This window comes from Dendrobates tinctorius, unplaced genomic scaffold (assembly GCF_039654945.1).
Source record: "Dendrobates tinctorius isolate UK_male_01 unplaced genomic scaffold, ASM3965494v1 ptg000250l, whole genome shotgun sequence".
In the NCBI taxonomy this organism is placed as follows: domain Eukaryota; kingdom Metazoa; phylum Chordata; class Amphibia; order Anura; family Dendrobatidae; genus Dendrobates; species Dendrobates tinctorius.
In genome coordinates this window covers 26,647,418-26,675,013 of record NW_027361917.1, presented here as the reverse complement: position 1 = coordinate 26,675,013, position 27,596 = coordinate 26,647,418, and the positions used below count along the sequence as shown (strand labels likewise).

The following is a 27,596-nucleotide window of genomic DNA, read 5'->3' as shown; positions in this document are numbered from 1 at the left end:
GTATTTTGGTCAGTATTTTACCTCATTAATAATTGTAAGCCCAAACCAGGAGTGGACAGTCAGCAGAAAAATATAATAGAAACACGTCACCAATTCTGTATTTATCACCCACTCCTGGTTTTGGCTTAAAAATACTGAGGTAAAATATGACCAAATACTCAATGTGTGAACGTAGTCTAACACATGCAGATTTTGATATGGATTTCCAACCTCGCCTTAGGCCGCGTTCACATGTTCAGTATTTGGTCAGTATTTTACCTCAGTATCTGTAAGCCAAATCCAGGAGTGGGTGCTAAATCCAGAAGTGGTGACGGGTTTCTATTATACCTTTCCTCTGATTGTTCCACTCCTGGTTTTGGCTTATAATTTATTGTGGTAAAAAACTGACCAAATACTGATGGTGTGAACGTGGCCTTACTGCAACTCACTTATGCCCTAGAGAGATCCAGGTAACATTCAGGCGCCTTTAGTTTATGGCAAAATATTACAAATACTCTAACATTGATGCTCCCTGCTATTAAGACCTGGAAAACCCTAATACACCAATATAATCCTGAATGTTGAGCTGAAAACACCAAACATTGCTAAATATAAGTCGCTTTAAGACAAATGTAACCTTTTCCTAGCTGTCTGACACGATTCCTGAAAGGAATCTGTAACTTTTTTCCTCACAAAGTCCTCTGCATGGACTTGGACTAGAAGATGGTCCAGCAGTGAGTGAGTTAACAGCAGCACTGAGTGTGTCCATTGAAGAAAAAAAAAAAACCTAAGCGTTGTTGGTGGGGAGGAGGGAGCCGACTGAGGGGACAGGCCTGTGGGAGAGATAAAAGCCACCCGACCGGGGTGGGAATTGCGCCTGCGTCACGTGACGGACGGGCCCCCTAAGCAAGGCGTGCTCCTCGGTCACCACTATGGCGTAGTGCAGGCATGTGCACAGTGCAGCTCTGCCACAGAGGCACCCACGTCAGAGGGCACAGCGGCGTGTATATGTACACGTTCACGCCATACTGCAGCGGTTCTGCAGGACACATGCTTGTGCTGCCGAGTAAAGAAATACCTCACAAGCCATAGTACATTCCTGAGAGGACATCGTTCCAGTTTAGGTTGATTGCACTGGCTGTGACAGCCGCGCTGCTGGGACAGATGCTGCAAGTTGCCTCCGCCCCAGTCCCGCCCCCACCAGGACAGCGCCGGCAGCAGCAGTGTGTGCAGTGCGGTGAGAGCGCAGCCGAGGACAGCAGCATGTCCCGCCCAGTAGGGTCACCCGCCCCGGGGAGCAAGAACACGGCACCAGCTTACCATGCTCCGTACAACGCGGTGTCTGTGCCTCCGCGCTTCTCCCACAGAGGAGAGGAATTGCTGCTGCTGCCGCGCCGCCCCCACACATGTGCCGCCTGGGGCGGACCGCCCCCCCCGCCACTTCTTACACCACAGCTTTCAATTTACATTGTCTACAGCACCTCAACTAATTCTTTTTTGGTTGCAGATTCAGCACATCCAGGTTCCACTATTCGGGGGCATTCCAATAGGTCAATTTTTACGTGCGAGAAGAATTTGTTCAAGGGAGGAGAATTTTGAGCGACAAGCTGTGGACTTAACAAGAAGATTTTTGGATAGGGGATATAGTAAAAAGATGATAAAGAGAGGCTATTTGAGAGCAACTAAAACCACAAGAAATAATCTTTTATATGGAACCCCTTCTAGAAATAAAGGAGAACAGAGTAATCAAATTCGGTTTATTAGCAACTTCAGCAATAAATGGGACGATCTGAAGGGTATTGTGCGAAATCATTGGGGTGTCTTAATGGTGGATCCAGTGCTACGTAAAATTCTTCCGGTCCAACCTTCCTTTGTAGCCAAGAGATCGGCAAATTTGAGAGACACTTTAGTCCACAGTCACTTCGAACCGAGAAAAGAAAAATCAAAGTCTGGGACGCCTGGCTTCTTTCCCTGCGGCTTGTGTAAGGGATGTCGGAATCATGTAAAATCAGTCTCCTTTTCCAATCATGATGGATCACGTACTTTCGATATAAGAAAACACCTGAGTTGTAATTCTTCTGGAGTCATCTACCATGCTAAATGCCCTTGTGGAAAAATCTACATAGGAATGACCACAAGGGAGCTTAAGGTAAGAACTAGGGAACATGTTAGAGACATTGAAAAAGCTAGAAATAATGAGGACTTCACCTCTCTTAAACCCCTTCAAAGACATTTTAAAATGTCACATGAATGTAATGCAAAAGGCCTGAAGATACAGGCCATAGATCAAGTAGTTCTGGGGGTTAGGGGGGGTGATCTTACTAAAACTTTATTGCAAATTGAAAGTAGATGGATCTACCGTCTGGGCAGTTTGAGCCCGGATGGACTTAATGAATCCTTTGGTTTCGGGGCATTTCTTTAAATTTAATATGTCCATCGAGTGTTCTTTTTCAATATGCTTCGGGGTACTTTCTTTTGGTTAGCATGTCTATTGAGGGGTTTTCCTTTTTAGGGGTCGGGGTACTTTTTTAATTTTATTTTATTATTAAAATTGTTTATTCTCATTGTTCCAGCATCTGAATATCGGGCCATCTTTTGCTGCTCTCTGATGTGGTTATTTGGAGTTGTCCTTGTTTTCAGAAGTCCATATCAAGAATGAATTAAAGATCAAGAATTGAAGAATAAAGAATAAGCGTTTTAACATTGATAATAAAGCTATTGAAGTTATATGTATTGTAGTATAGAATGATAGATGCATATTTGGATTATATGTATTATATTATGCATTCATAGCATGGCTAGTATGGACTGTAATTTATTGACTTGCATTTTTATAATATATAGGTTGTCTTGTTATTGGCCATATTTTTATGGGCACTACTAAATTTATCACTTATTTTTATTAATTTTCTTTTCTTTCATTATCTTTATGAATTTTTTTATTAATACTTTCGATTAGTATTAATTATTATGTATTAATAGGTATTCCATTAATAATAAAATTATTTGTCACTTTGGGCACGTGCACTTATTATTCTAGAGTAATTGTTTAATATAAGCACTTCTACTTTAATATAAAAACAGCAACTTTTATTATTAGTATGTGGTATATAAAATAATATAAATTATTATAATAATTTATGCCCCTTTTTTGGTTAGTTACTTCTAGAAGATAGTGCGCATGCATGGTCGGCACTCCGTGTACTTCTTGCAGCGCTGCCACAATGATCCACATGGATGCACGTGTGGGTCATTCAGCGCATGCTCAAGAAGTAGGTTTATCGTGCCGGAGTGTGCCGGACTGGTGCATGCGCCGTAATATCTTCTGTGCACTTTGATTATTTTATCACGCCGGACACTGCACTGCGCACTCCCGGAAGTATGGGGTCACATGATGGGGGATTCAGTTTATTGATTGGCCGTTTGTGGATATAAAAAGAGGTCCCTAATTAGATTTGGGTACGCTCCCGGAAGAAGCTAGAGGGCGAAACGCGCGTCGGGGCGCGGGGATCTCTGCACAGGATTATCTACACCTGTATAATTTGGTCTAAGGTAATTATCAGTTTGATAGCTTTTCTACCTTGTCATTTAATGTGTTACAAGTTTATTTTAGCCTATGTTGTATTGGCGCTTTATGACAGCGGGGTTAGATTATTTCTCCCCGACTATGTCGATATGACGGCTTTATATGGTACCGGCACTATGTCGCATCTCTACAAGTATATAAGGTTTTTTTTACCCTGAATTTTTATATATAGAGTGAGACCTATGATTGTACACTATATGCCTTAGTGGCGCCTTATAACGGCAAGGTTAGATTGCTTCCTTTTTAGGATTGTTATAATATTGTTTTTTTGTCTTATTCCATTAATTGTACAGGAATATTATGATTATTTATAGAAGGATTATTTGTCCGTGTTTATGGTCTGTGCATTTTTCCCCGTTGGGGTATGTTATGAGTAAGGTACTATGTAGTCTGCAATTTTTATAAAAATTGGAATATTTTTGATATTCAATAAAATAATATTTTTTATATATATGGTTTGCTGGTTCGGTTCTTTTGGGGATAATTAGTGAATTCTTTTTACCCCTATGTGTATCATTGTCTATAGACAGCAAGCTGATAATCAGAGAAGGGGCACGATGGGACCACTTGGCATGAGGGAGCTAGACTTGGCAGCAGAGGCGTAGCTAGGGTTTTGGATCGGGGGGGCAAAACTTCTGAGTGGGCCCCTAACCAGAGAACCTAAGCAGATGACCGCGCTGTTGCCAAAAATAATCTATATATAAAAAGACCCATACTGATATTATTATTCCCTGCTGTGTGCCGGTCTGACTGCAGCGCAGCTCCTGATATCGGAGCAGAGTCACCGCCGAAATCAGCGTGGGAGCAAGGAGGAGAGGTGAGTATAGTGCTTTTTTGGTTTTTTTTCAATTTATATAGTGAGTACTGGTTGCATGATTATGATACCCCGTAGCAAGGGAAGGGGGCGGCAGCATGATACTCGTATGAGGGGGCAACATGATATACCCCGTATGAGCAGGGGGCAGCATGATACCCAGTATGATGGGGGAAGCATGATACCCCGTATGAGGGGTATGATACCCCGCATGAGGGGGGGCAGCATGATACCCCGTATAAGGGGGCAGCAGGATACCCCATGAGGGTGGGTGGCATTATATTCTGAAGGGGCTACATTATATTCTTTGGGGGGGGCTGTATTATACCATATGACGGGTGCTACATTATAAAGAAAGAAAGAAAGAAAGAACAGAGAAAGAGTGGAAAGAAAGAAAGAAAGGGGTAAGAAAGAGAACAGAGAGTGAGAAAGGAAGAACAGAGAGAAAGAAAGAACAGAGAAAGAAAGAAAGATTAGAGAGAGAAAGATTAGAGAGAGAAAGATTAGAGAGAGAAAGGAAAAGGGGAAAGAAAGAACAGAGCGGAAAAAAAGAACAGAGAGAGAAAGGAAGAAGGGAAAGAAAGGAGAGAAAGAAAAAGATTAGAGCGAAAGAAAGAACAGAGAAAGAAAGAACAGAGAGAGAGAGAAAGAAACAGAAAGAAAGAATGATTCTATAAAGATACTATAGCAGCCCGGTTCCCATTGTAATGCCCACCTGAGCCTCCCGATGCAGGACATATCATGATCCACTCACGTGGCCGACATCCCTGAGTCAGGAGGAGGACACTGATGGATCTGAAGCATTCCTTGAAGTGCCTCCATGGTTCCGTCACAATCTCCTACTGAAATTACCTCCTTTCCGGTCAGCTTCTAGCACATCTCTTCCAGTGGAATGTCACGTGTGAATTTTAAAGTGCTACTCGGGGCTCCGCCATGTACTCCTGTGTCCGCGGGAAAAGTAAAGCTCTTGGCCGAGGCAGTGGGGCAGACTCTCTCAAAATCGGGACTGTCCCGCTGGATCCGGGATGGTTGGGGGACGTATGAATGCTCCCCACCATAAACCTTGTACACGCATGGCTCCGCACACCTCATACACACACGGTTCCACTTTCTATGCCTCGTACACACACGGCTCTGCTCCGTACACCTAGCACACACGGCTCCACTCAGTACACACATGGCTTCACTCTGTAAACCTTGTACACATGTGGCTCTGCTCCATAAACCTTGTACACACGCTGCCACGCTCTGTACACTTTGTACCCACATGGCTCCACTCCGTAAACCTTGTAAACATATGGCTTTGCTCCATACACACGTGGATCCGCTCTGTACACCTCGTACACACGTGGCTCCATTCCGTACACCCCGTACACACATGGCTCTGCTCAGCTCCGTACACTTCATACACACAGGGCTCCTTTTCGTGCGCCCCGTACACACACGGCTCCGCTCCATACACATGTGGCTCCACTTCGTACACACATGGCTCAGCTACGTACACTTTGTACACACAGGGCTCCGTTCTGTACACCTCGTACACACACGGCTCCGCTCCGTACACCTCGTAAACACATCGCTCCGCTACGTACACCTCGTACACATCTCCGCTCCGTACACCTCGTACACACGCGGCTCCGCTCCGTACACCTCGCACACGCGCGGCTCTGCTTCGTACACCTCGCACACACGTGGCTCCGCTCCGTACACCTCGCACACACGTGGCTCCGCTCCGTACACCTCGCACACACGTGGCTCCGCTCCGTACACCTCGCACACACGTGGCTCCGCTCCGTACACCTCGCACACACGTGGCTCCGCTACGTACAAACACCGCTCCGTACACCTCATACACACACGGCTCCGCTCCGTACACCTCGTACACACACGGCTCTGCTCCGTACACCTCGTACACACACGGCTCTGCTCCGTACACCTCGTACACACACGGCTCCGCTCCATACACACATGGTTCCGCTCCGTACACCTCGTACACATACGGCTCTGCTCTGTGCACATCGTACAAACACGACTCCGCTCCGTACACTTCGCACACACACGGCTCCGCTCTGTACACCTCGCTCGTACACACACGGCTCTGCTCCGTACACCTCGTAACAGCTCTGCTCCGTACACCTTGTAAACACACAGCTCTGCTACATCCACACTGAAAACTCCTCCTGACCCCACACATACACTTCCCCTCATCCAGCACTATGACAACCAGCACACTGAGGCCCCTGATCATGTGACCCCTGACTCCTCCCCACCTGTGACCTCATCACAGGTCCTGTGCACTGCACACAGAAGAGAGAAAATAAGCAGAGCAGGGAGGGAGATGATCAATTCTCCCTGCTCTGCCATACAGTTACAGTGGGTGGGCCCTCTCAAAGCGCGGGGCCACCGTCCCCTCTGCCCCCCCTGGTAGCTACGCTACTGCCTGGCAGTCAATCTGGTGGTAAAACATTAATTTTATGGAAATACCAGTACACAACGTAATAAGTGACACATCCCTGAAATTAATATCTCAGCCCCTACCTCATGCTGTCCTCAGATTACATAGCAAAATACTGCTGACAGATTTCCTTCATGATGTAATTAATGAATCTGAAATGCTGCCCACCTGCCACCGAAATCCCACCTATTTGCAGACAGCCAATGATGGCTCAGGTAGATGGGGTTCTGGCCTGTGCCATTAACCATAGAACACTACAGTCTGCTCCACCTGTGCCATTAACCACAGAACACTACAGTCGGCTCCACCTGTGCCATTAACCATAGAACACTACAGTCTGCTCCACCTGTATCATTAGGTGCTATTAACCATTGAACACTACAGTCTGCTCCACCTGTGCCATTAACCACAGAACACTACAGTCTGCTCCACCTGTGCCATTAACCATAGAACACTACAGTCTGCTCCACCTGTATTTTGAACTGAGCAAAGAACACTAAAACCTGCTCTACTCGTGTTGTTATAAATGGGATACATAAGTCTGCTCCACCTGTGCTGTCACTGCAAGCAGCTGTGATAGATTGTGAGCCTTCGCGGGCAGGGTCCTCTCTCCTCCTGTACTAGTTATGACTTGTATTGTTTAACATTATTGTACTTGTTTTTATTATGTATACCCCTCCTTACATGTAAAGCGCCATGGAATAAATGGCGCTATAACAATAAATAATAATAATAATAGCATATACATAGGGGACATAAGTCTGTGAAAAGCGTGCTCCTGAATGCGCGCCTTCCACCTTCCCAGCCTGCCCCAGGATCTGGATGTGAGCGCGCTCATAAATTCACTGCTCTCACTGCCTTGGTGAACCAATCACGAACACTGTCACCACCCCTGACACGCCCACTAGAGATCTACGCTACAAAGTGCAAACTCGCGTTCTGGCCACTGAACATTGTCACTTTACACCCAGTGAGAGCCATTCAAAACTTAGTGTCTCTCACTGGGGAGCCGGCTCCCGTCCTTCCCACTAGGGAGTCAGCTCTTTATCTCGGATTGGTCATGAATAACCCCATCATTATAATTCAAGTCCTCATCGTCTCTGAAAGACAATTTGCATAAGGAAAGCACATACAAGTAAATGGTCTGAAAGTGCCAATAACCCCTACAAGAGGGTTTGATAACTTCTCCAGAGAGGTCCTTGAGAGTAGAGATCCCCAGAGCAGTCACCAGTTGGCGGCAGGATGCATCGGCAATGACAGTGCAAGAGAAGGACCAGATGTGGAGGCTGAAACTGCATTATGGTTACAGCCTACAAACAGGGCCAGGAGTTGTCACTCGCAGAGTTGTTAAAGTACCCCAGAGCAAGAGAGGAGACATAAACCTTGTTAAGACCCACCCAGAATGGAGGACCAGTTGCATCATTAGCGGTTCCCAGACATACTGTAGTATTCAATGGTTAAGGGAAGAAACACTCAGCAGCATCCAGGAAGTTTCAGGAGTAGGTCTACAAGTTCTATGTGTCAAGGAACTAGGAACAAGACCAGAAATATGGTGTCTTGAGGTAGCCCTCCATAGAAGCAACTGGCAGATAGAACCTGTAATGTGCTGCATGTAGATTACACTCAGATACCAGCGACATGAGGGTCAGCAGACAGTCCAATCAGTCGGGGACTGTTCTATGACCTCTATGCTGGAACTTGGCGCATGAATGTGAGAGAATTAATTAACCTAGGTAAAATAGCAGCACAGGAGATGGATCTTGGCACTAGCTAATAGAATGGGGCCCCTCTACCAGATAAGCAAATGTTTTTAAAAAATGTATCTTATAGATTATGTATATATTACCTTATCTGCATATTTATTTACCATTCTAAATATTTTATCTTACCCCAGAATCTGTAGTTGTTGGTTGCTTTGGTCCATTATTTACGTTTTGGCTGGAAGGACATAGAAGCCAGAAAACAGATATTTATTATGACAGGAAAATCAGATATTTATCAAAGCTCATGTTCTTGAATGTAATGATACACATACACCGCACCGACGCTCTTCTGAGCAGTCTCTTATGCCTTTAAAGACAAAACGTGAAGTTAAAATGCAGCTCCTCTACAAGAAGTCGCCAACATTCTTCCCGAGACTGTGGAAAATATTCTATATAACCTCACATTGATCAGATACCCATAATGGCAGCCATACTGATAGCACCCATAATTACCACCAACCAGGGTGCCCCAAAGGATAGTGCCTGTCAGGAAGTTTCAATAACCAACAAGACATACCATACTTACCATATTGCTCAAGCATCGATGCTTTCATCTAACATGTGGCATGTGAACAGCCGACAATAATAAAAAGTGTTTTCTGAGGTGTCTGGTTCCCCTTTAAAGCATCACTTCAGCAGGTTGTTTTTTTCAGCGCTGGAGGGGCGCTTTAAATGTAATCCCCCTCTCCCAGGTCATATACTCTCCCTCCGGCATCTTCCCTTTTTTTCAGCACCGCTCCAGTCCAACAGCGCCATCTCTAAGAGACAGAATGAGGGTCTCATAGACTTTTATTGAAAAGTGACCTTGCATCACTCCATGAAACGCTGGAGCTGCAGGCAGGTCAAAGTTTGACAGGAGACTGACAGGAGTGATGCTGGAAAACGATGGAGGCGGCAGCAGGTAAGTATCAGACAGGAGCGGTTGAATTATATTGAATGCACCACTCCAGCGGTGCAATAAAGAAAAACGCTGAAGTGGTGCTGACAAGCTGTCGCTCACTTGTCATTTATTGGCTGGAAGCAAAGATGACGGGTTCCCTTTAGGTCTGCAGGAGCAGTCATTGATTGTCTTCTGTTGGAGACGATTCTGCTTTCTGCACGTTGCTGGAATTCTAGGAAACCTACTCTAAAGTCTCATTCAGACATCTTGTATGCAAAAAACTAACTAGCTTTGTGCACGCAAAGTTTTTTTCAGGTGGATTCTGCCACGGAAATAGCATAACAAACCTATAAAAAGAGTTCAAAAGAATGAACTAATGCATTTCTTTCATATGTTCAAGCTTTTGAACGTCTTTTAGTCGCTTCAGGTTTCTAAAAACACCAAATGGTTCAAAGAAGTGACCTGTCCATTCAATTGGTATTTTCCTCTTTGAGGATGCTCTGTACTGTGCAAGTCAAGGAGAAAGCTCAAATGAGGCCCGGAAGATGCCAGTACTTTTTTTAATCAGTTTGTCATCGTAAATGAGCTGAAAAGATCTCTGTTCCAGTGGAGGATATTCCCTAAAGTCTGCCTCCATTTAATTTCATTTCATTCCATTTAATTTCATTTCCACTCACTCACTTACATATAAGAAAAAAATAGATTTCTCAGGAACCATTTATCTGATTAGATATCAAGGTATCATTTGATTAAACTTTCTATGACCTAATTGCCCACATAGATGGCTTAGGAGGGTTAATTCTACTGACAAATGCTCTTTAAAGTGACTGTCACTTCCAAACAGGAAACTTGTGTGAACAGGTGCATACTAAGAGTAGCACTCTCCATATATAACTAACAACTAAAGTTGCACTCTGTAGCCTATAGCATGTAAACAGAAAAATATGAAATTAGAAATAGAAAAAGCTAAGATACTTAGCACATAAACTGGCCAATTCATGTATGCCCAGCAGCCACGGCAAGGGGATCTTGTTTGCTGAGAACCTATTCTAAAGGCTAATTGGCCTAATTTTATGTTTGAAAGTGACGGTCAGTATTTTGATATTTGTATACATTGGCCCTCTGACTGAGAACTCCACCCCTCAGCCTACAGTGGTTTTAATCACAGCAGGATCGCATCTACCCATATAAATGCAGGCTATTAGCCCATGAGAGGAGTTTCATTAGATTAGGTTCCCAGCAAAGAAGATGGCCTTGCCGCAGCTGCTGGGTGTACATGAATTGTCTAAAGGAATTTTATATTTGTCAATTAGAAAAATTCTTAAGTAGTAGAGAGGGTTAACTAGAAACTATTGAACATATGAAGCAACCTTTTTAAACGGGAACTGCATGACTTGCAGTAAAGGAGAACACAGAGTGGAAAAGCAGTTTGGTTATACTGTAATAGAAAACATTAGCAAAGTTAAGAATATTTATTGAAACAAAGTCAGTGAACATTGATCTGAAAATAAATCATTATCCGATGCCGATAGAAGACGTTCTATCGAATTTATCAAAAGCCAAAATATTTTCTGTAGATGATGAATAAAAAGGGATTCTACCTTGTGGATGATTTTGAATGAATTGAATTATGAATCAAGTTTATTGACATAATTTTCTTCATTTATTCATCTGAATTAAAGAGTACCCAACACCTGTCCGTTGCAATTTTTTTAATTTAAGAAATCAGTGCACAGCTACAGATTGATAATTTTTCTAAATATATTTTAATATCTAAAGCAGCCAGAAATATCTCTAATGTTCCTCTAATATACCTGACTTTCTAGTAAATGTTGACTCTGATCCTTGGGGTTGTGAGATCCTATTATTCAGAGTGGAATCTTGCCACCGTCCATGGCCAATGTCGCTGTGAACGTAAGATCCTGCACTTTGCACTAACCCAGCGATGCCGTATTCTTTACTAAGCAGTTACTGAACGGTAAGGCTGGGTGTGGATTTTCCAAGTTCAATACATTTTATTGAATGTATTCTATACTCTAAGGGTATGCGCCCACTATCCGGAGTTGCTGCAGGTTTGACGCTGCGTATTTATGAAGCGTGAAACCCACAGCGGCCAGATATTACAGCATAGTGGATGGGATTTCAAGAAATCCCATGTCCACTATGCGTCCAGAGACGCCCGCAAAGACTGACATATGGCGCGTCTTAGGCTACTTTCACACTTGCGTTTTTTTTGTCTGCGCACCGTGCGCTGTGCAAACGCACATAAAAAACGCATCATGCGTTTTTGTGCGTTTTTTGCGGTTTTGTGCGCTTTTTTTGCGCTGACGTGCGCATTGCCATGCGCACATCAGCGCACCCATAGACTTTAATGGGTGGTTGGGTGAAAAAAAAACGCATTGCGTGCGCATGCGTTTTTTGGGGGCAAGTAGGACGCTCAAAAAATGCAACAGAGGGTATTTTGTGCGCCCGAGCGCACACTACAAAAAAACGCATGCGCATACAAACACGTACAAACGCATGTGTATGCGCACCCATGTGAAGAATGGGAAAAAACCGCATGCGTGTTTTTTTTGAGCAAAAAAACAGCTCAAAAAAACCGCAAGTGTGAAACCAGCCTTACTCTTTTGGATTTGCTCCAGAAGTGCAAAATTATTTTTAAGCTTGCATTCGTGGCAACACATCGTCCTGTGTGAAAGGGACATGTACTGAGAACAACCATATTCTATGCATGTAAAACAATTGCATTGACGTGCATTCTGTGTGCATGAAAGCGCGCTCGGTCTGTCTAAACAGGCATGTCTCTGAAAAGACTCCTGAATGACTAAGGCCTGTTTCACACATCAGTTTTTTCCCGTCAGTCAAAATCCGCCAATATTTTTAAAAAACAGATCCGCCAAAAAAGAGGCGGATCCGTTTTTTCCCCCCATAGACTTACATTATTGGCGGATTTTGACTGACGGTCATCCGTCCCACCCGTTGTTGTACGGATCCGCCAAGATTTTAGCGGCTCCCGGGCGGATGAGAAGGGCCCTGCAACGTTTTTTTACTTTGACGGACCGCTATTTTCAGCTGCGCATGCCCAGAATGTAAACTCCGGAAAGCATTTTAACCATGCCGTCCGGGAGCCGCTAAAATAATCTCTCTCTCCTCACAGTTCGCCCCGACCCTCTCTTCTCGTGATCGTCACGCCGCTCTCTTCTCACGATCATCCTGCCTCTTCTCCCGCCACTCTCTTCTCGCGATCATCCCCCCTCTTCTCGTGGCTCCTCCCACCGCTCTCTTCTCGCGATCATCCCCCCTCTTCTCGCGGCTCCTCCCGCCGCTCTGTTATCGCGATCGTACCCCCGCTTCTCGCGGCTCCTCCCGCCGCTCTCTTATCGCGATCGTCCCGCCGCTCTCTTATCGCGGATCCTCTCGCGGCTCGTCCCCCGGCCCGGCTACATCGCCGGTACTTTTTTCAACCCTGCGGTTCCTTTAAGTTTCCTAGATGGGCGGATCCTGTCGGAGCAACGGCCCGGTGCCACCCGTTGGTGTCTCGCCGGACACGAATCCGTTCTCCGCCTTTTTGGCGGCTGCCAACTGAAGGGAAAAACGTATGTGTGAAACAGGCCTAATTGGTCTTTTGACCAACCAGGTTGGTTAGTATATAGGGGCCCTAATTTTCTGGCTACCTCCTTAGCAAATACTATCGGTGCTGTCTAAACCATTGATTTATTATTAGACACATGCATCACATTGATAAAGTTCATAGAAATTCTTAAATAATGAAGTCCTTACCTTGGAACATTGGAAGGTGTCAGGCCTGAAGAGTTAGGTGTAGACTAAAAATAAAAAAAATTATGTTTTTTTTAAAGGCTGTCTATAGAATTGGTGCTGGTTTATGGTGACTTAGGGCTTAATGCATTTTTAAAAATAGCCGTTTAGGGTAACACAATGGTTTATGACAACATTTTTGGTAAAATAAGGTAGTTAAATTGTTAAAGGGGTTTATAATGAGTACGTTTTCTGTCTCCAAATACTTCTATGCCTCTAAAACAACAAACAGAGATTGTACTCCCTTTTCTGAGGTGCTCACTATCCACCGCTGCTTTAGCCTGCATTGACTGGCTCTGCAATGGTGACGTCCCAATTAGATTGCACATGACATCTGCTGCTCAATGGCTTGTGACTTCTACCCTTGCAGAACTGCTAAGCTCACTGATTGGCTGCAGTGGTGATAACCATTGTAGCTGTGATGTCAGCGCTACAGTATGTAAACAGAGACTGAAGAAGCAGAGGAGAGCCTGGACCTCGGGAAGGTCAGCACCAGGCTTGGACTGGCCCACAGGAGAATAGGAGAATCCTCCGGAGGGCCCCAGTGCCAGAGTTGGCCACCACCCTCTCATATAAGAAGTACGGTACTTGGCACAATATACCTGAATCACTATGTACAGACAAAGGCAGCGTCTTACTCATTTACCAATCTATCTAGTTCATTGTTATGTAAATTTGTGATTGAGGATAATGTCACATTTGCATGTAACTGAAAAGTGGGGCCCTGGAGTTGGTTTCTGGTGGGCCCTTGGCTCCCTAGTCCGACACTGGTCAGCACCATCTGTATTTATTGTTTTGGAGGTATAGGAGCTTTGAGGACATACAATTTAACAGTGAAAAACCTATTAAAAGAAATTGTTGGTGGGATATGGTCGTAAAGTGGCAAGTGACAATTTTCCTGGTGCTCTATGGTAGTAAAGGAATTTACGTCAAAACCTCTGGTGGTCTGCTTTCGTAAAGAGAATAATATGTTTGGTGAATAGGGTATGAAAAAAAAGACTGTCAGTGTCCCCAGTGATCTAGAGCAGTGAAGAGCTTAAAACATGCCTGGTGGTCCATGATTGCTCTCCATTGTTGTCCTGCTGTGACATGAAGATGAATATAGTCAATCTCTCTGAGGCTGAAATCATTCAGCTAGATCTTCCTGCCCTAATCACAGAAATCAATGCAGGCAGAAGATGCTAAGGGCTGTGTCATGTGGCCATGATTTGTCTGTTACTTTAATGATCAGGCAGAGTGATCCATACAATCTGCACAATAATTAAAGAAATTATCTGGAGAGTCTATGGTCAGCTTCTCTTGTCTCCAGTGCAAGTCTGCGCCAGTCTCCCTTTACCAATGTAAAGCCATATATTTATTTTTGTGTAATATTCTCTTTTGGTTATTTTTCATTATCATTAATATTGATGAGTTATTCATAGGGTTATAAGTAACCAGTAAAGTGTATTACCTCTGAATTTGGGGTGGCGCTGCTATGCAGTCCACTTTCTGACGATGGCTGAATGCAAAATTTGCTGATAAGACTGTAAGAAAATGCACATAAATAGCATTAGCTTTGAAAAAATTGACATGTAAATTTCAGCTTAAAGCAAGTCTGTTGGAGAGGGGATAACTTCCTGATAGCTAGGGCCTCCGTCAATTCCCATAACCTGGGCTCTGATGAGCCATGGCTGACTAAAGCGGTGGTCGATCAGGTACACTGTTACTGATTCATTCTAATGGAATGGGAGGGATTTTATGCTTGAGAATACTCCTTTAACCCCTTCACGCTGCGGCAAGTGTTATTATGCAAACCGTCGTACATTTACAGTGCCGCTATTTCTGGTCACAGCACTGCATCGCCCGGTGACCGAGTTAAGATGGCTGTTGTCTCTGACAGCAGGCCTCCCTGCATGCGATCGCTGTGATTGGCCAATAAATTCTGACCAGCCAATCACAGTGATGTGACAATAAAGTTGAAAAGAAAAAAATTCAATGAGACACGCTGTGATTGGTGCTGCTGAGACAAACACCATCACAGCAGTCATAATGGAAGGGGTGATCGTGATGTCACCTCAGCTGATTAACAATTTAGGCTCAGATTGGTGGAACAAGTTACTGACCAATAGGTGCCAAAAGGGTGGATATAATATAGTGATCACCACACTGAATACTTTCTTTTCGTCAGCGCACATGGGAAGGCTGTGTGTGGCTCATTCCGCATATGGGGAGGCTGTGTGGGGCTCACGCAGTGTATATAGGGAGGCTGTGTGGGGCTCATGCAGGGTATATAGGGAGGCTGTGTGGGGCTCATGCAGTGTATATAGGGAGGCTGTGTGGGGCTCATGCAGTGTATATAGGGAGGCTGTGTGGGGCTCATGCAGTGTATATAGGGAGGCTGTGTGGGGCTCATGCAGTGGATATAGGGAGGCTGTGTGGGGCTCATGCAGTGTATATAGGGAAGGCTATGTGGGACTGATGCTACAAATGGGGGAAGCTGTGTGAGGCTCATGCTGCATATGGAGGAGTCAGTGTGGGGCTCATGCCGCATATGGGGGAGACTGTATGGGCTCATGCCGCATATGGGAGAGGCTATGTGGGGCTCATGCAGTGTATATAGGGAGGCTGTGTGGGGCTCATGCTGTATATGGGGAGGCTCTAGGGCTCATGCTGTATATAGGAAAGGCTGTGTGGGGTTGAAGCTGCATAAGGGGGAGGCTGTTTAGAGCTCATGCCGCATATGGGGGAGGCTGTGTGGGGCTCAAGCCGCATATGGAGGAGGCTGTGTGGGGCTCATGCCGCATATGGGGGAAGCTATGTGGGGCTCATACCGCATATGGGGGAAGCTGTGTGGGGCTAATGCTGCATATGGGGAAGGCTGTGTGGGACTCTTACAGTATATAAGGGTCTGTGGGGGGACTCATACGATACACAGAAGGGGCTGTACGCGGGTTCAAACGATATAAAGGGGTGTCAGCATACTTAATTCTGCTCAATATAAGTGATTCAATTAATATTAATATAATTATCAATAATCATTATAATATATCGATATTAATAGTGAGTAGAAGAAAATTCAGCCTATTGGTTCAGCCCTCCACAAGTGACGGTCTCATGTGGCCCCTCGGGAAAATTAATTGCCCATCCCTCTGGGTCGCCCTCCCAGGTGTTAGGGCTGGCGGAACGCACCAGATTATAAAATAGCAGAGAGTGCGTTCGCAGCCCGGGGTCCACCGTGCAGAGGTGGTACACTGGTGCTAGGTAATGGCGGAAGGGAAGAGCGGCGTGAAAACAGTCACACGTGGGTTACGTCACCCAGTGTGGACAGGAGCGGATTCTGTTACTTCACTGAACCGCACAGCCGCTTGAAAGTGAATGCCGGAGCCTGTTTAGCTCACAGAGCCCGGCCACAGAGCGCGCAGCAAACAGCCACAGAACTCCACCCCAAGGCACGGGGTTAGAGTCCTTCTAGGCCACTGAGCGTGCGGCATCGCTGCCACGAACGCCGCTATAGACGCTGGCTAAGGAGTGCGGAGCACTTGCTCTGAGGAGTGCCGAGTCACTGATAGTGACTAATATCTGACTCAACTCTGTCCTACCTATGCCTAAGCCTGGGCGCTAGCAGGCTAGGCTGCACAACACATGCGTACCAAGGGTAGGGGTTTCATAATGAGTCAGTCACCAGAGACATTCCTACGTGCATCCATCACTCACTCCTTATAGTCAGAAAATACTGGCTATCCTAGCGTATGGCCGAGCGGCCATGCAAACCTTTTATAGCCGCGAGCGTCCGGGACCTTCCTGGCTTCTCGGATGGGCCAATCCGAACACGAGCAGGACCTGAGCACGTGACCTTCGATCTCCAATGGGAGATCACACCACGGGCATGCTCAGTGGCCCGACATGAGGACTTAGTCCCTAGAGAATCTCGCTGCTGAGCAGCATGCATTGCCATAGCTGTGCCAGAGGTGGCAGCAGCAAGCAAACCCACGGAGCTGGTCTGGGCAGAGCGCCGGGACTGACGAGTTTGCTGAGCAAGCTCCTCTGCGGCTGGAGAGGAATGGGAGACCACCTGAAGTAAGGCTCGGGATTCTCGCTGTGCAGCGACAGAAATCCGACACCTAACACCAGGGCTGTGGGGTACTCGGTACCGGGCCGGTGTCAGTGGGATTTGTCACAGCAGCAGTGACCCGGTCCGTGGCCCTGGGTGCCCCATGAATTGGGGAATGGAAATGGTGGAATGTGGTTAATTGAATGAATAGTTCGTGACGCCACCTGTGGTGTTCGGCAAGTGAGATGTTAAGCCGGCGCTGCATGCAGATCCTCTGGGGCTGGTGGTGTGTTGCAGCCAAGATGGTGAAGCTCCCCACAGGTGGAGCTGTAACCCAGGGCAGTGTAGGGGTAGAGGAGAGGCACAGGCGGTGTAGAAGCTGGTACCCAGAAGTAGTGGTACTGAGGGTGTTGATGCAGGAATGAATGGAGGACACCAGGCCTTGTAGTTCCAAAGCTTTACTCACAGTCTGTAGTACACACAGGTGCCTGCCTCCGTGCTGTGTCCTCCGGGTCCGGGACTCAATCAACCTCCAGGCCAGATGGAATGCTCCCTTCCAACACTCCTCCAACATGTGCCTTTCTGAACGTCTCCTCTTATAGCGCCTTTAAGTGAAGTACTCCTAGTACTGAGTTACACTGGAGTTCCGCTTGACAGATGTTCCCAAGAACTATACTTGTACGGCAGACAGCTGTAGCCTGCTTCGGGGACTCCTTGCTCCTGAGTCCCGGCTCACTATCCAAGTTGCTGTTGTGCCCCCAAGTCTGTGATGGGAGTAGTGCATTTACAGCCCACTACTCCACCGATGTCTGCTGTAGGACCCTTAGTATCCATACAACCTCGGGGACCGGGCCCCGGCCTTGTGCTTAGAACTTCTAGGCAGGGTTCTCTTCTAACCCACATCCTCTGTTCCCTTTTACTCCTACGTTCCGTACTAGTCTTTCCTTCTTATGGAAGATCAGGTTTCTGTTCAATGTCTTTCTCTTTCTTTCCTTTCCTGTGCCAGCAGACCCAGGTCACTGAGATCTGCTGCAGCACCTCCTTCCTCCATCCCTCTCCCAGGGATCTTCTCTCCTCACTCCTCTCTGACTGACTGCCCTGAAATCCTAAACCTTCCCACTCTTTTATGTATTCTAACTCCACCCGCCTCGTGTTCCAAGCAGGGAGCCACCAAAGGTGCTCTGCTACACTCCAAGCAGGGAGCCGCAATGTGGCTTTGCTGAACTACTGTGTTGTGTGGGATGCAGGTGTTGGAGCGTGGTCAGGAGCCTCCAACTTACCTGGATGGTGGGGTACCACACCTCAGGAGGAGGTGCAGTACCTCTGTGGCGAACTGAGCCTCAGGGGCGCCACACCTCCAATAGATCAATCTCTGGTTAATGTCAAAGGGAGGCTAAAATTCTGAAAATACCTGCCCAGTAAGAGGGCCAGGTATGGAATTAAGCTCTACACACTGTGCGAGAGTACCTCAGGTTACAGCCACAAATTTAGAGTCTACAAAGGGAAGGACACCCAGATTACCCCCCCTGAATATCCCACTGTCCTGGGGGAGAGTTGGAAAATTGTGTGGGAATTGCTGCACCCACTGTTGAATAAAGGTTATCATCTCTACATAGATAACTTTTACACCAGCATCCCACTCTTCAAGACGCTCTCTGTCAGAGGTACTGCTGCATGCAGCAATGTGCAAAGAAATCAGAGAGACCTGGCAAGTGCTGAGAAAGAGTGACAGCAAAGCCCAATGGAGTGACAACATGCTGGTGGTCAAGTGTAAGGACAAGAGGGATGTCCTTATCTTGACGACTATATACGGTCACAACAGCTCCCTTGTCACTGTTCGAAGTACCACAACACAAGTCCCAAAGCCAGATTGTATCCTGGATTATAATAAGTTCATGGGGGGTGGCGATCTCTCACAGTTGAGGTCCTCAAACGAACAGTGCCATGCGAAAAGCCAAAGTATGGAACAGAAAGTTGTCCGTGCACATTGTACAGATGGCACTGTACAATGCTTTTGTGCTGTTTCGATATGCAGGCAATACGGGAACCTTCCTTAAGTTTCAAGAGGTAGTCATCAAGATCCTAACGTTTGGCATTCAGGAAGGTGAGGGTCTCAGTACTTCTGAAATTGATGGTGCCTTTATTGTACCAGGTAAACATTTTCCCATTGATGTTCCCCAAACAGAGAAAAAGGGAAGAACACAAAAAAAGTGCAGAGTATGCTCCAAGAGGGGTCTACGAAAGGACACAATTTACCATTGTGAAACCTGCCCTGAGACAACTGGCCTTTGCATTTAGGATTGCTTCAAAGCATATCACACATCCATATATTGATAAAACTTGGTTTAACCATGGTAACACAACACATTTTTAATAATCTGATATACTCCGCACAACTTATACATACCACCACATCGTAAATTCATATACCAGTAAAACCAAAAGCAACATTATCATTACTATAATGATGCCTCTAGATAAATTCCTTGAGGGGTGTATTTTCCAAAAATGGGGACACTTGTGAGGGGTTTCCACTGTTTATGTACATCGGGGGCTCTCTAAACACAATGTGGCACAGCAGACCATTCCTTCAAAGTCTGCTCTCCAAAACAGTAGTTTTCTACCACATTGTCACGATGCCTCTGCTCAGAGTGTTTGGGACTCTGTGATGGACAGCTCTGTCATCCTATCCTGTGCTGGGGCATGGTGAACTGTCAGTGCTTTGATTGACAGATCGGTTGACCTATCTGACTGGAAGGTGCAGAGATTTCCACAGGTGCTCCATGTTCTTGGTAATTGCCCTGCTATTTAGGTGAGCTGTCTGGCCCAGATCGTTGCCAGTCAAAAGCTTGTTCTAAGCTTGTGCTCCAAGGTGTTTGTTTGCCTGTACCCTGTGTTGTAAGTTCTGATCTTCTCCTGCTGCTGACCTTTGGACCGTGTTCAGACTACCCGTTTGTTATTGCCCCTTTGCTTATCTGCTATTTCTCTGGCATTCTGACCCTGGCATGTGACCTGACTTGCGACTTCATATTTTCTCTTGGTTTACTTTGTGATCTTTTGGTATTGACCCCGGAACCTCTGACTGCGCTGATTCACAGCCTAGCCGTGGGTTGTGACTAGCGTCACAAATATATGGGGAACTGGCGTACTCAGGAGAGGTTGCACATTAATTTTGGATTCTGTTTTCTCTTGCTACCCTTGTGAATTTTGAAAAAAATTGGGGCTAAAGCAAAATTTTTGTGGGAAAAATCAATTTTTTTCATTTTCACAGTTGAACGTTGCAAAATTCTGTGAAAAACCTGTGGGTTCAAGGTGCTTACCACACGTCTAGATAAATTTCTTGAAAGATCTAGTTTCCAAAATAGGGTCACTTTTGGGGGGGGGGTTTCCACTGTTTAGGCACATCAAGGGTTTTCCAAGCGCAACATCGTGCCCGCAGACCATTGCATCAAAGTCTGCACTCCAAAACTTCATTATTTCCCTTTCAAGCCCTGTTGGGCCCCCAAATAGTAGTTTTTCCCACAAATCAAAAAATTGCACAACAAATTTAGGGGTCCAATTGTTACCCTTGTGAAAATTTGGGGCTAAAACAACATTTTTGTTTGAAAAATGTAATTTCTTATTTTCACAGTTCAACATTATAAAATTCTGTGACTTTCAAGGTGATCACCATGCACCTAGATTAATTCTTTGAGTAAAATTTTTGTGAAAAAATTAAAATGTTCACTTTTGTCTTTCCACATTGTTTTAATTCCTGTGAAGTACCCGAAGCCCTAAAAAACTTCTTGAATGTAGTTTTGAGTACTATGAGGGGTGCAGTTTTTAGAATGCTGTCACTTTTGGGTAACTTCTGTCATATAGGTCCCTCAAAGTCAATTCAAATATGCTGTGGTCCCTAAAAAAATGGATTCGTAAATTTAGTTCTCATTTAGAAATAGCTGGTCAACTTTTTTTTTCTATTTTTGTGTGACATAACTCTCTCGCTTAAAGCGCATAAAAACTGAAAAAGTGAAAATTTAATGAAAAAAAAAAAAATTGCAAAATTTTGGCCAAATTTCTGATATTTTCACAAATAAACTCAATTCATATCGAACAAGTTTTACCACTATCATGAAGTACAATATGTCACGAAAAAACTTGGTGAACTTGGAACTTAGACGTCACAAAATTCTTACCTTGAGACAGGAGGCTGTCCTGTTACTGAATTATCTGTGAAAATGTCTGGCAAGTCCTAAAAGTGAATTTAACAAGTTCCTGCCATTAAACTATTTCATAAAAGTGATTACAAATGTACTGTATCAATATTTATTTAGAAAAAAAATGTCCTTGCTCTGCTTTGCTCTTATTCGCCAACGATCACCCACAAATTGATAGTTGTCCCATAACATATAATTAGAATGTAAAGTACTGATCTAATATTCGCTAGTACATACATAAGCCCCACAACCCAAATATACATCTAAAAGTGAATAACTACAGAGTGGACTAAAATTGGTAGACTAAAATGTGAAGAAATTTTACTATATGTAGACATAAAGGTGAAGTCATCTGAAATAAGTGATTACCAATTCGGTCTTTTTTTTTTTTACCAATGAGCCCCTTTTCGAGTTTGTTAGTACATTTTTGCACTTGGGCCAATCATTGGTGGGGGTAGGATTACACAGATTAGTTGGACTGCCTAGCACATAATACCTAATCCTGTAGAATAATCTTCTGCTGATAAAATACTGATTGTACTGAAACTACAACAGTCTAAAAGTGAAATTCTTGTAATCCAGGCGCTCTGCCCCTATATTATGCTGTTCTCAGATGAAATAGCAAAAACCTTTTGACAGATTCCCTTTAATTACCCACTCTATCACAAATGATTGTAAAGGCAGACTGCATGAACAGGGGCTGGATTTTCTACAGCTGCAACAATGGTGCTAAATGAAATAATCATTAAATTTAAGTTAAGAGGTGTATCCCAACATTTTTGTCCATACAGTGAATATTATGTGTGATTCAGATGGAAAATACAGTGGGGAAAAAGCATTTAGTCAGCCACCAATTGTGCAAGTTCTCCCACTTAAAAAGATGAGAGAGGCCTGTAATTGACATCATAGGTAGACCACAACTGAGAGTCAAAATGAGAAAAAAAATCCAGAAAAATCACCTTGTCTGATTTGGCAACAATTATTTTTCAAATTATGGTGGAAAATAAGTATTTGGTCACCTAAAAACATGCAAGATTTCTGGCTCTCACAGACCTGTAACTTCTTCTTTAAGAGGCTCCTCTGTCCTCCACTCATTACCTGTAGTAATGGCACCTGTTTGAACTTGTTATCAGTATAAAAGACATCTGTCCACAACCTCAAACAGTCACACTCTAAACTCCACTATGGTGAAGACCAAAGAGCTGTCAAAGGACACCACAAACAAAATTTTAGCCTTGCACTAGGCTGGGAAGACTGAATCTGCAATAGGCAAGCAGCTTGATGTGATGAAATCAACTGTGGGAGCAATAATAAGAAAATGGAAGACATACAAGACCACTGATAATCTGCCTTGATCTGGGGCTCCACGCAACATCTCACCCCGTAGGGTCAAAATGATCACGAGAACAGTAAGCAAACATCCCAGAACCACATGGGGGAACCTAGTGAATGAGCTGGGACCATCGTAACAAAAGGCTAGCATCACTAATACACTACGCTGCCAGGGACTCAGATCCTGCAGTGCCAGACGTGTCCCCCTGCTTAAGTCAGTACATGTCCAGGCCCGTCTGAAGCTTGCTAGAGAGCATTAGGATTATCCCAAAGAGTATTGGGAGAATGTCATATGGTCTGACGAAACCAAAGTAGAACTGTTTGGTAGAAACAAAACTCATTGTGTTTCGAGGAGACAGAATGCTGAGTTGCATCCAAAGAACACCATACCTACTGTGAATCATGGGGGTGGCAACATCATGCTTTGGGGCTGTTTCTCTGCAAAGGGATCAGGATGACTGATCCATGTACATTAAAGAATGGAAGCCCTCCCCTTTAGAGAATACAAGGGGGGTTTCATGAGAACACAGACCCCATAATGGAAAAGTTTATTTATTATGGGTTTCTCAGTTTTTAACAGTTATGCTGAAAGGGTTAACAAATTTTGAGTAAGCTATGCTATTGCATGAGCAGGTTCAAACCGGTTTTCTCTGGATGGCTTGCCGCCTTTTTTCCTGGGTTCTGTTTGGCAGTTGAAGAAAAGTGTGGGAAAAAAATTGTATATAAATATCAGCAGTTTCTAATGGTCAGGATTATCTGTGACAAAAAAGAAGATCTCTCTCACCCTCCCTATTTTCTGATCTTACTTTCTCCGTTGAGTCTTTTATTTTTTGGGAAAATCTCCAGGTTTTGCCGGATGGACTGGATATGTTGATCATGATTAATTTAGTTTATGGACTTTATATTAATTATCATTTATGAGTGAATAAATTATTTTCTAGGTAACCCAAAAATAAACGCCACAGCCGTGTTGTGTATTCATTTAGTATAAGTGGGTCTTGTGTTACCATGAATGGGGCCATGTATCGTGAGATTTTAAGTGCAAACCTCCTTCCATCAGCAAGGGCACTCAAGAAGAAACGTGGATGGGTCTTTCAGCATGATAATGATCCCAAGCACACCGTCAGGGCAATGAAGGCGTGGCTTCGTAAGAAGCATATAAAGGTCCTGGAGTGGCCTACCAGTCTCCAGATCTCAACCCCATAGAAAACCTTTGGAGGGATTTGAAAGTTCGTGTTGCCCAGTGACATGCCCAAAACATCACTGCTCTAGAGGAAATCTGCTTGGAGGAATGGGCCAACATACCACCAACAATAGTGTGTGCCAACCTTGTGAAGGCTTACAGAAAACATTTGACCTCTGTCATTGCCAACAAATGATAACAAAATATTGAGATGAACTTTTGCTAATGACCAAATACTTATTTTCCTCGATAATTGGAAAATTAAATCTTGCCAAATCAGACAAGGTGATTTTCTGGATTTGTTTTCTCATTTTGACTCTCATAGTTGTGGTCTACTTATGATGTCAGTTACAGGCCTCTCTCATCTTTTTAAGTGGAAGAACTTGCACGACTGGTGGCTGACTTAATACTTTTTTTCCCCACTGTATATTAACAGATGAAATCAACATTGATGCAGAGTCTTATGGAAATACTTCAGCTTTATAAGTACTGCAAGAAAAATGCTCAACATACATGAAGAAGCAAATCATACCGGAATATCAAGTGGATACTCATTCTTAAGTTCTTTTAGTGCAAGAAACGCAGCCTCCTTCTTTGCCAACTTCTTTGTAGTTTTCATACTACTTTGTGGATAGATTTTGTTCCCAATCTGTGCACTGCAGGAAAATCTGCATATAACATTGACAAAAAGTGAAAGATAAAGTTAGGCCGGGTTCAGACGAGTGCAGGAAGAATATCGTCCGTATCATAATCCATGTTCCATCTGTGTGTCCATTTTTTTACATCCTTGTGGCATCAGTTTTTATATATCAACATTTTAAAAAATGTACAAAACCAAATACATTTTCCTAGGCTAAAATTTACAATGTAACTGGAAAAATCAGATGATGTACGGATGATCCGAATGGGATTTATTTATTTTTTTGCACACCCATAGACTTGATAAGGGAAGTCTCATCTGAAATGCAAAAAAAAAAAATGAATACAAGCTTCGTTTTAGCGGCCTTTCTAAACAGCACAACAAAAACCCTATAAGGCCTCAGTCACACGTCAGTATTTTTTGATCAGCATTTCATCAGTATTTGCATGCCAAAACCAGGAGTGTCCCAGAACCTGTGTCAATATTTCAATTAAAGTTTTTCTCTGTAAGGCTACTTTCACACTAGCGTTCCCTGGAGCTGCAGAGGGATGCGCACGGCCGCCGTGAAGCTCCGCCCACAGCCGCACCTCCTCCAGTCAGCTCCGCCTATGGGTGTATGACTCTGCATGCGACCTGCGTACCCTATCTTTTGCATTGGGTACGCAGGCCGTGCGCATGTGTCCTTTTGACGGTGCGCCGAGCGCACCAAAATGCGCACGGCCTGCATACCCAATGCTAGAAATAGGGTACGCAGGTCGCATGCAGCGTCATGCACCCATAAGCGGAGCTGACCGGAGGAGGGGCAGCCGTGGGCGGAGCTTTATGGCGGGGGCCGTGCGCATCCTTCCACAGTTCCAGGAAACGCTAGTGTGAAAGTAGCTTAAGTTCCACTAATAGTTTTGGCATACAAACACTGATGCAAAATACTGACCAAATACTGACATGTGAATGAGGTCTTAGAAGGAAAATACTTGTTTGTCAAGTGCAATGATTTCTAAGCAGGCTTAAAACTTGATGTCTTATGTGCACAGACTGATTGTACTGCCAATCATTTTGCGCGCATACAAGTGTGGGCAACCTGCCGAAAGAGACCATTATACGACCGCAGACTGGCTTGCATGTAGTTGACTGGCTCTGTTTTGACAGCCACAGACTAAACACAGTATTAGTTGCTGGGATTATCTTTACTTGCAGACTTCATATAAAACAAGCCTGCTGATGACATTGCAGAAAATGTAATTTTGATAAGTAGCCAGGATTTCTGCAGTTTGCAAAGTTTTACAATTGCTGTAATAGAAACATTTATTACATTCAATTACTTCCTCATAAGCAAGGCCTGCGCTTTTACATACACATATATATTCTTACTGCTCCCACACTGGAAGTCTATCTGAAATCAACTCGGAATTTAAATATTAGCCTCCTATTGACCAGGTCTTCAAGGGAATCTGTCAGAGACCCTGATACCAGTGATGTATCACTTAGCTACTGGGTGCAGTAGTTAAGATAGAGACACAGTTCTTTCTGCTGCAGATCTAGCAGAGCGTAGTTGTTAAGCTGTGTATAACCCACTCACACCACAGCTTCCTGTGCACATTGTATAGTGACTGAGAGCAACTAATTAGAGCTGGGGGAGTGGTTGGACTAGGATGTGTGCCGCCCCAGCCAGGCCACTGCGGTAACGGTACTGGGTCATGATGATTCAGAGTGCTGGTCGAGTCCGACTGGGAGCGCACGCCAATCTTTATCAATTGTGAGGGTTACTTATAATATTAATTAAAAGGTTTGCGACACAAGTTGGGATGTTTGGCCTGGTATGGCCGGGCACTGATGAGGGTCCCTGGGAGTTAGACGGTGATGGACAGTGTGAGATGATTAACCCCTTCCCAACTAGGGATGGCTCCCAGGGGAGTTGGAGCAGGAATGGTGCAGCAGAGAATAATCAGCATAGACAGGGTAATGATCAGTTTGTATATTTTACTGAAGTTCTGCTAACAGTTCCAGAAGCGTCCATACAGGGTTTAGGTCAGGCCTGCATGGTGAGAGTTCAGATTCTCTGGGGTGATGTAGTGTAGCCTTCCTGCTACTTATACCTCTGGTAAACGATTCCTTGGATCCCCAGGGGTCCAAGGTAAACAGTTACTGGATCCGTGATCCCTTCCAGCAAGCAGGCAGCTCGAATCCTGTGAAAAACACTTTCTCTTGCAGCAAAGTGTCCCTGATTCTAAGCAAAACACAGCTCAGTAAGAGGCACACCACTGTAATCAGGGTCTGTTCCTTTACATGACTCCATCATGGTGCTCTCATAGCAAAAACCTGCTGACAGATTCCCTACTAACCTACAACACTTTCATTTTTAAAGCATTCTTACTGTGCATAATTTTTTTTACACACCTCCCTAAAACTTTTGCACAGAACTGTGTATATACAGTAGAAAGAGAGAGAGAGAGAGAGAGAGACAGAGAGAGAGGTATTGGCTTCGGTAGCTTCTAAAAAAAAAAATTACCATAATTCATGCTTAACTTACTGTGAACTTTGACCAGTATTCAAGAATCCAAATATCCAGTTGCGCTTCTGGCAGAAGTGATTGAGTATTGCAAAATACGTATTCTGGCAATATAAAATTCACAATTAAAATCAGTTGTCAGTATTACCGTAATATGTGTCAGATGACCAATTTCATATATTTCCTACATGCAGTGGATGTATTTTATCACTGGTTTCATTTCCTGATCAGACATGCACTTCTAGTAACCAACCAACCAGTAAGGCTATCTGCGCACGCTGCGGATTCTGCTGCGGATCCGCAGCAGATTTGGCCCTGCGGATCCGCAGCAGTTTCTGCTGCAGTATACAGTACCATTAAAATCAATGAAAAACAAAAAACGCAGTGCACATGCTGCGGATTTTTCCGAGCGCATT

General features: G+C 44.5%; 1 protein-coding gene and 1 long non-coding RNA gene across 5 annotated transcripts in view; one reads left to right on the top strand and one right to left on the bottom strand.

The window, feature by feature from the left end:
• The window catches only part of LOC141063510 (uncharacterized), a 100,968-nt gene extending 98,117 nt beyond the window's left edge, over nt 1-2,851 (top strand). For both annotated transcript variants that reach the window (XR_012224891.1, XR_012224892.1), the window contains 2 exons: nt 1,487-2,128; nt 2,553-2,851. This is a non-coding gene — a long non-coding RNA (uncharacterized lncRNA). The remainder of the gene's footprint in view (nt 1-1,486; nt 2,129-2,552) is intronic.
• The window catches only part of LOC141063506 (interferon-induced, double-stranded RNA-activated protein kinase-like), a 125,360-nt gene that overhangs the window by 48,459 nt on the left and 49,305 nt on the right, over nt 1-27,596 (bottom strand). For 2 of the 3 annotated variants that reach the window (XR_012224890.1, XM_073557586.1), the window contains exons 8-13: nt 27,202-27,284; nt 24,567-24,702; nt 21,499-21,554; nt 14,744-14,816; nt 13,258-13,301; nt 8,724-8,772 (exon numbers count right to left, since the gene is read on the bottom strand). Coding sequence is in view for 2 of the 3 variants with exons in the window: in XM_073557586.1 (XP_073413687.1) it covers nt 8,724-8,772; nt 13,258-13,301; nt 14,744-14,816; nt 21,499-21,554; nt 24,567-24,702; nt 27,202-27,284 (441 nt within the window). In the remaining variant the exon portion in view is untranslated. The remainder of the gene's footprint in view (nt 1-8,723; nt 8,773-13,257; nt 13,302-14,743; nt 14,817-21,498; nt 21,555-24,566; nt 24,703-27,201; nt 27,285-27,596) is intronic. The other variant, XM_073557587.1, reaches the window with a different exon arrangement.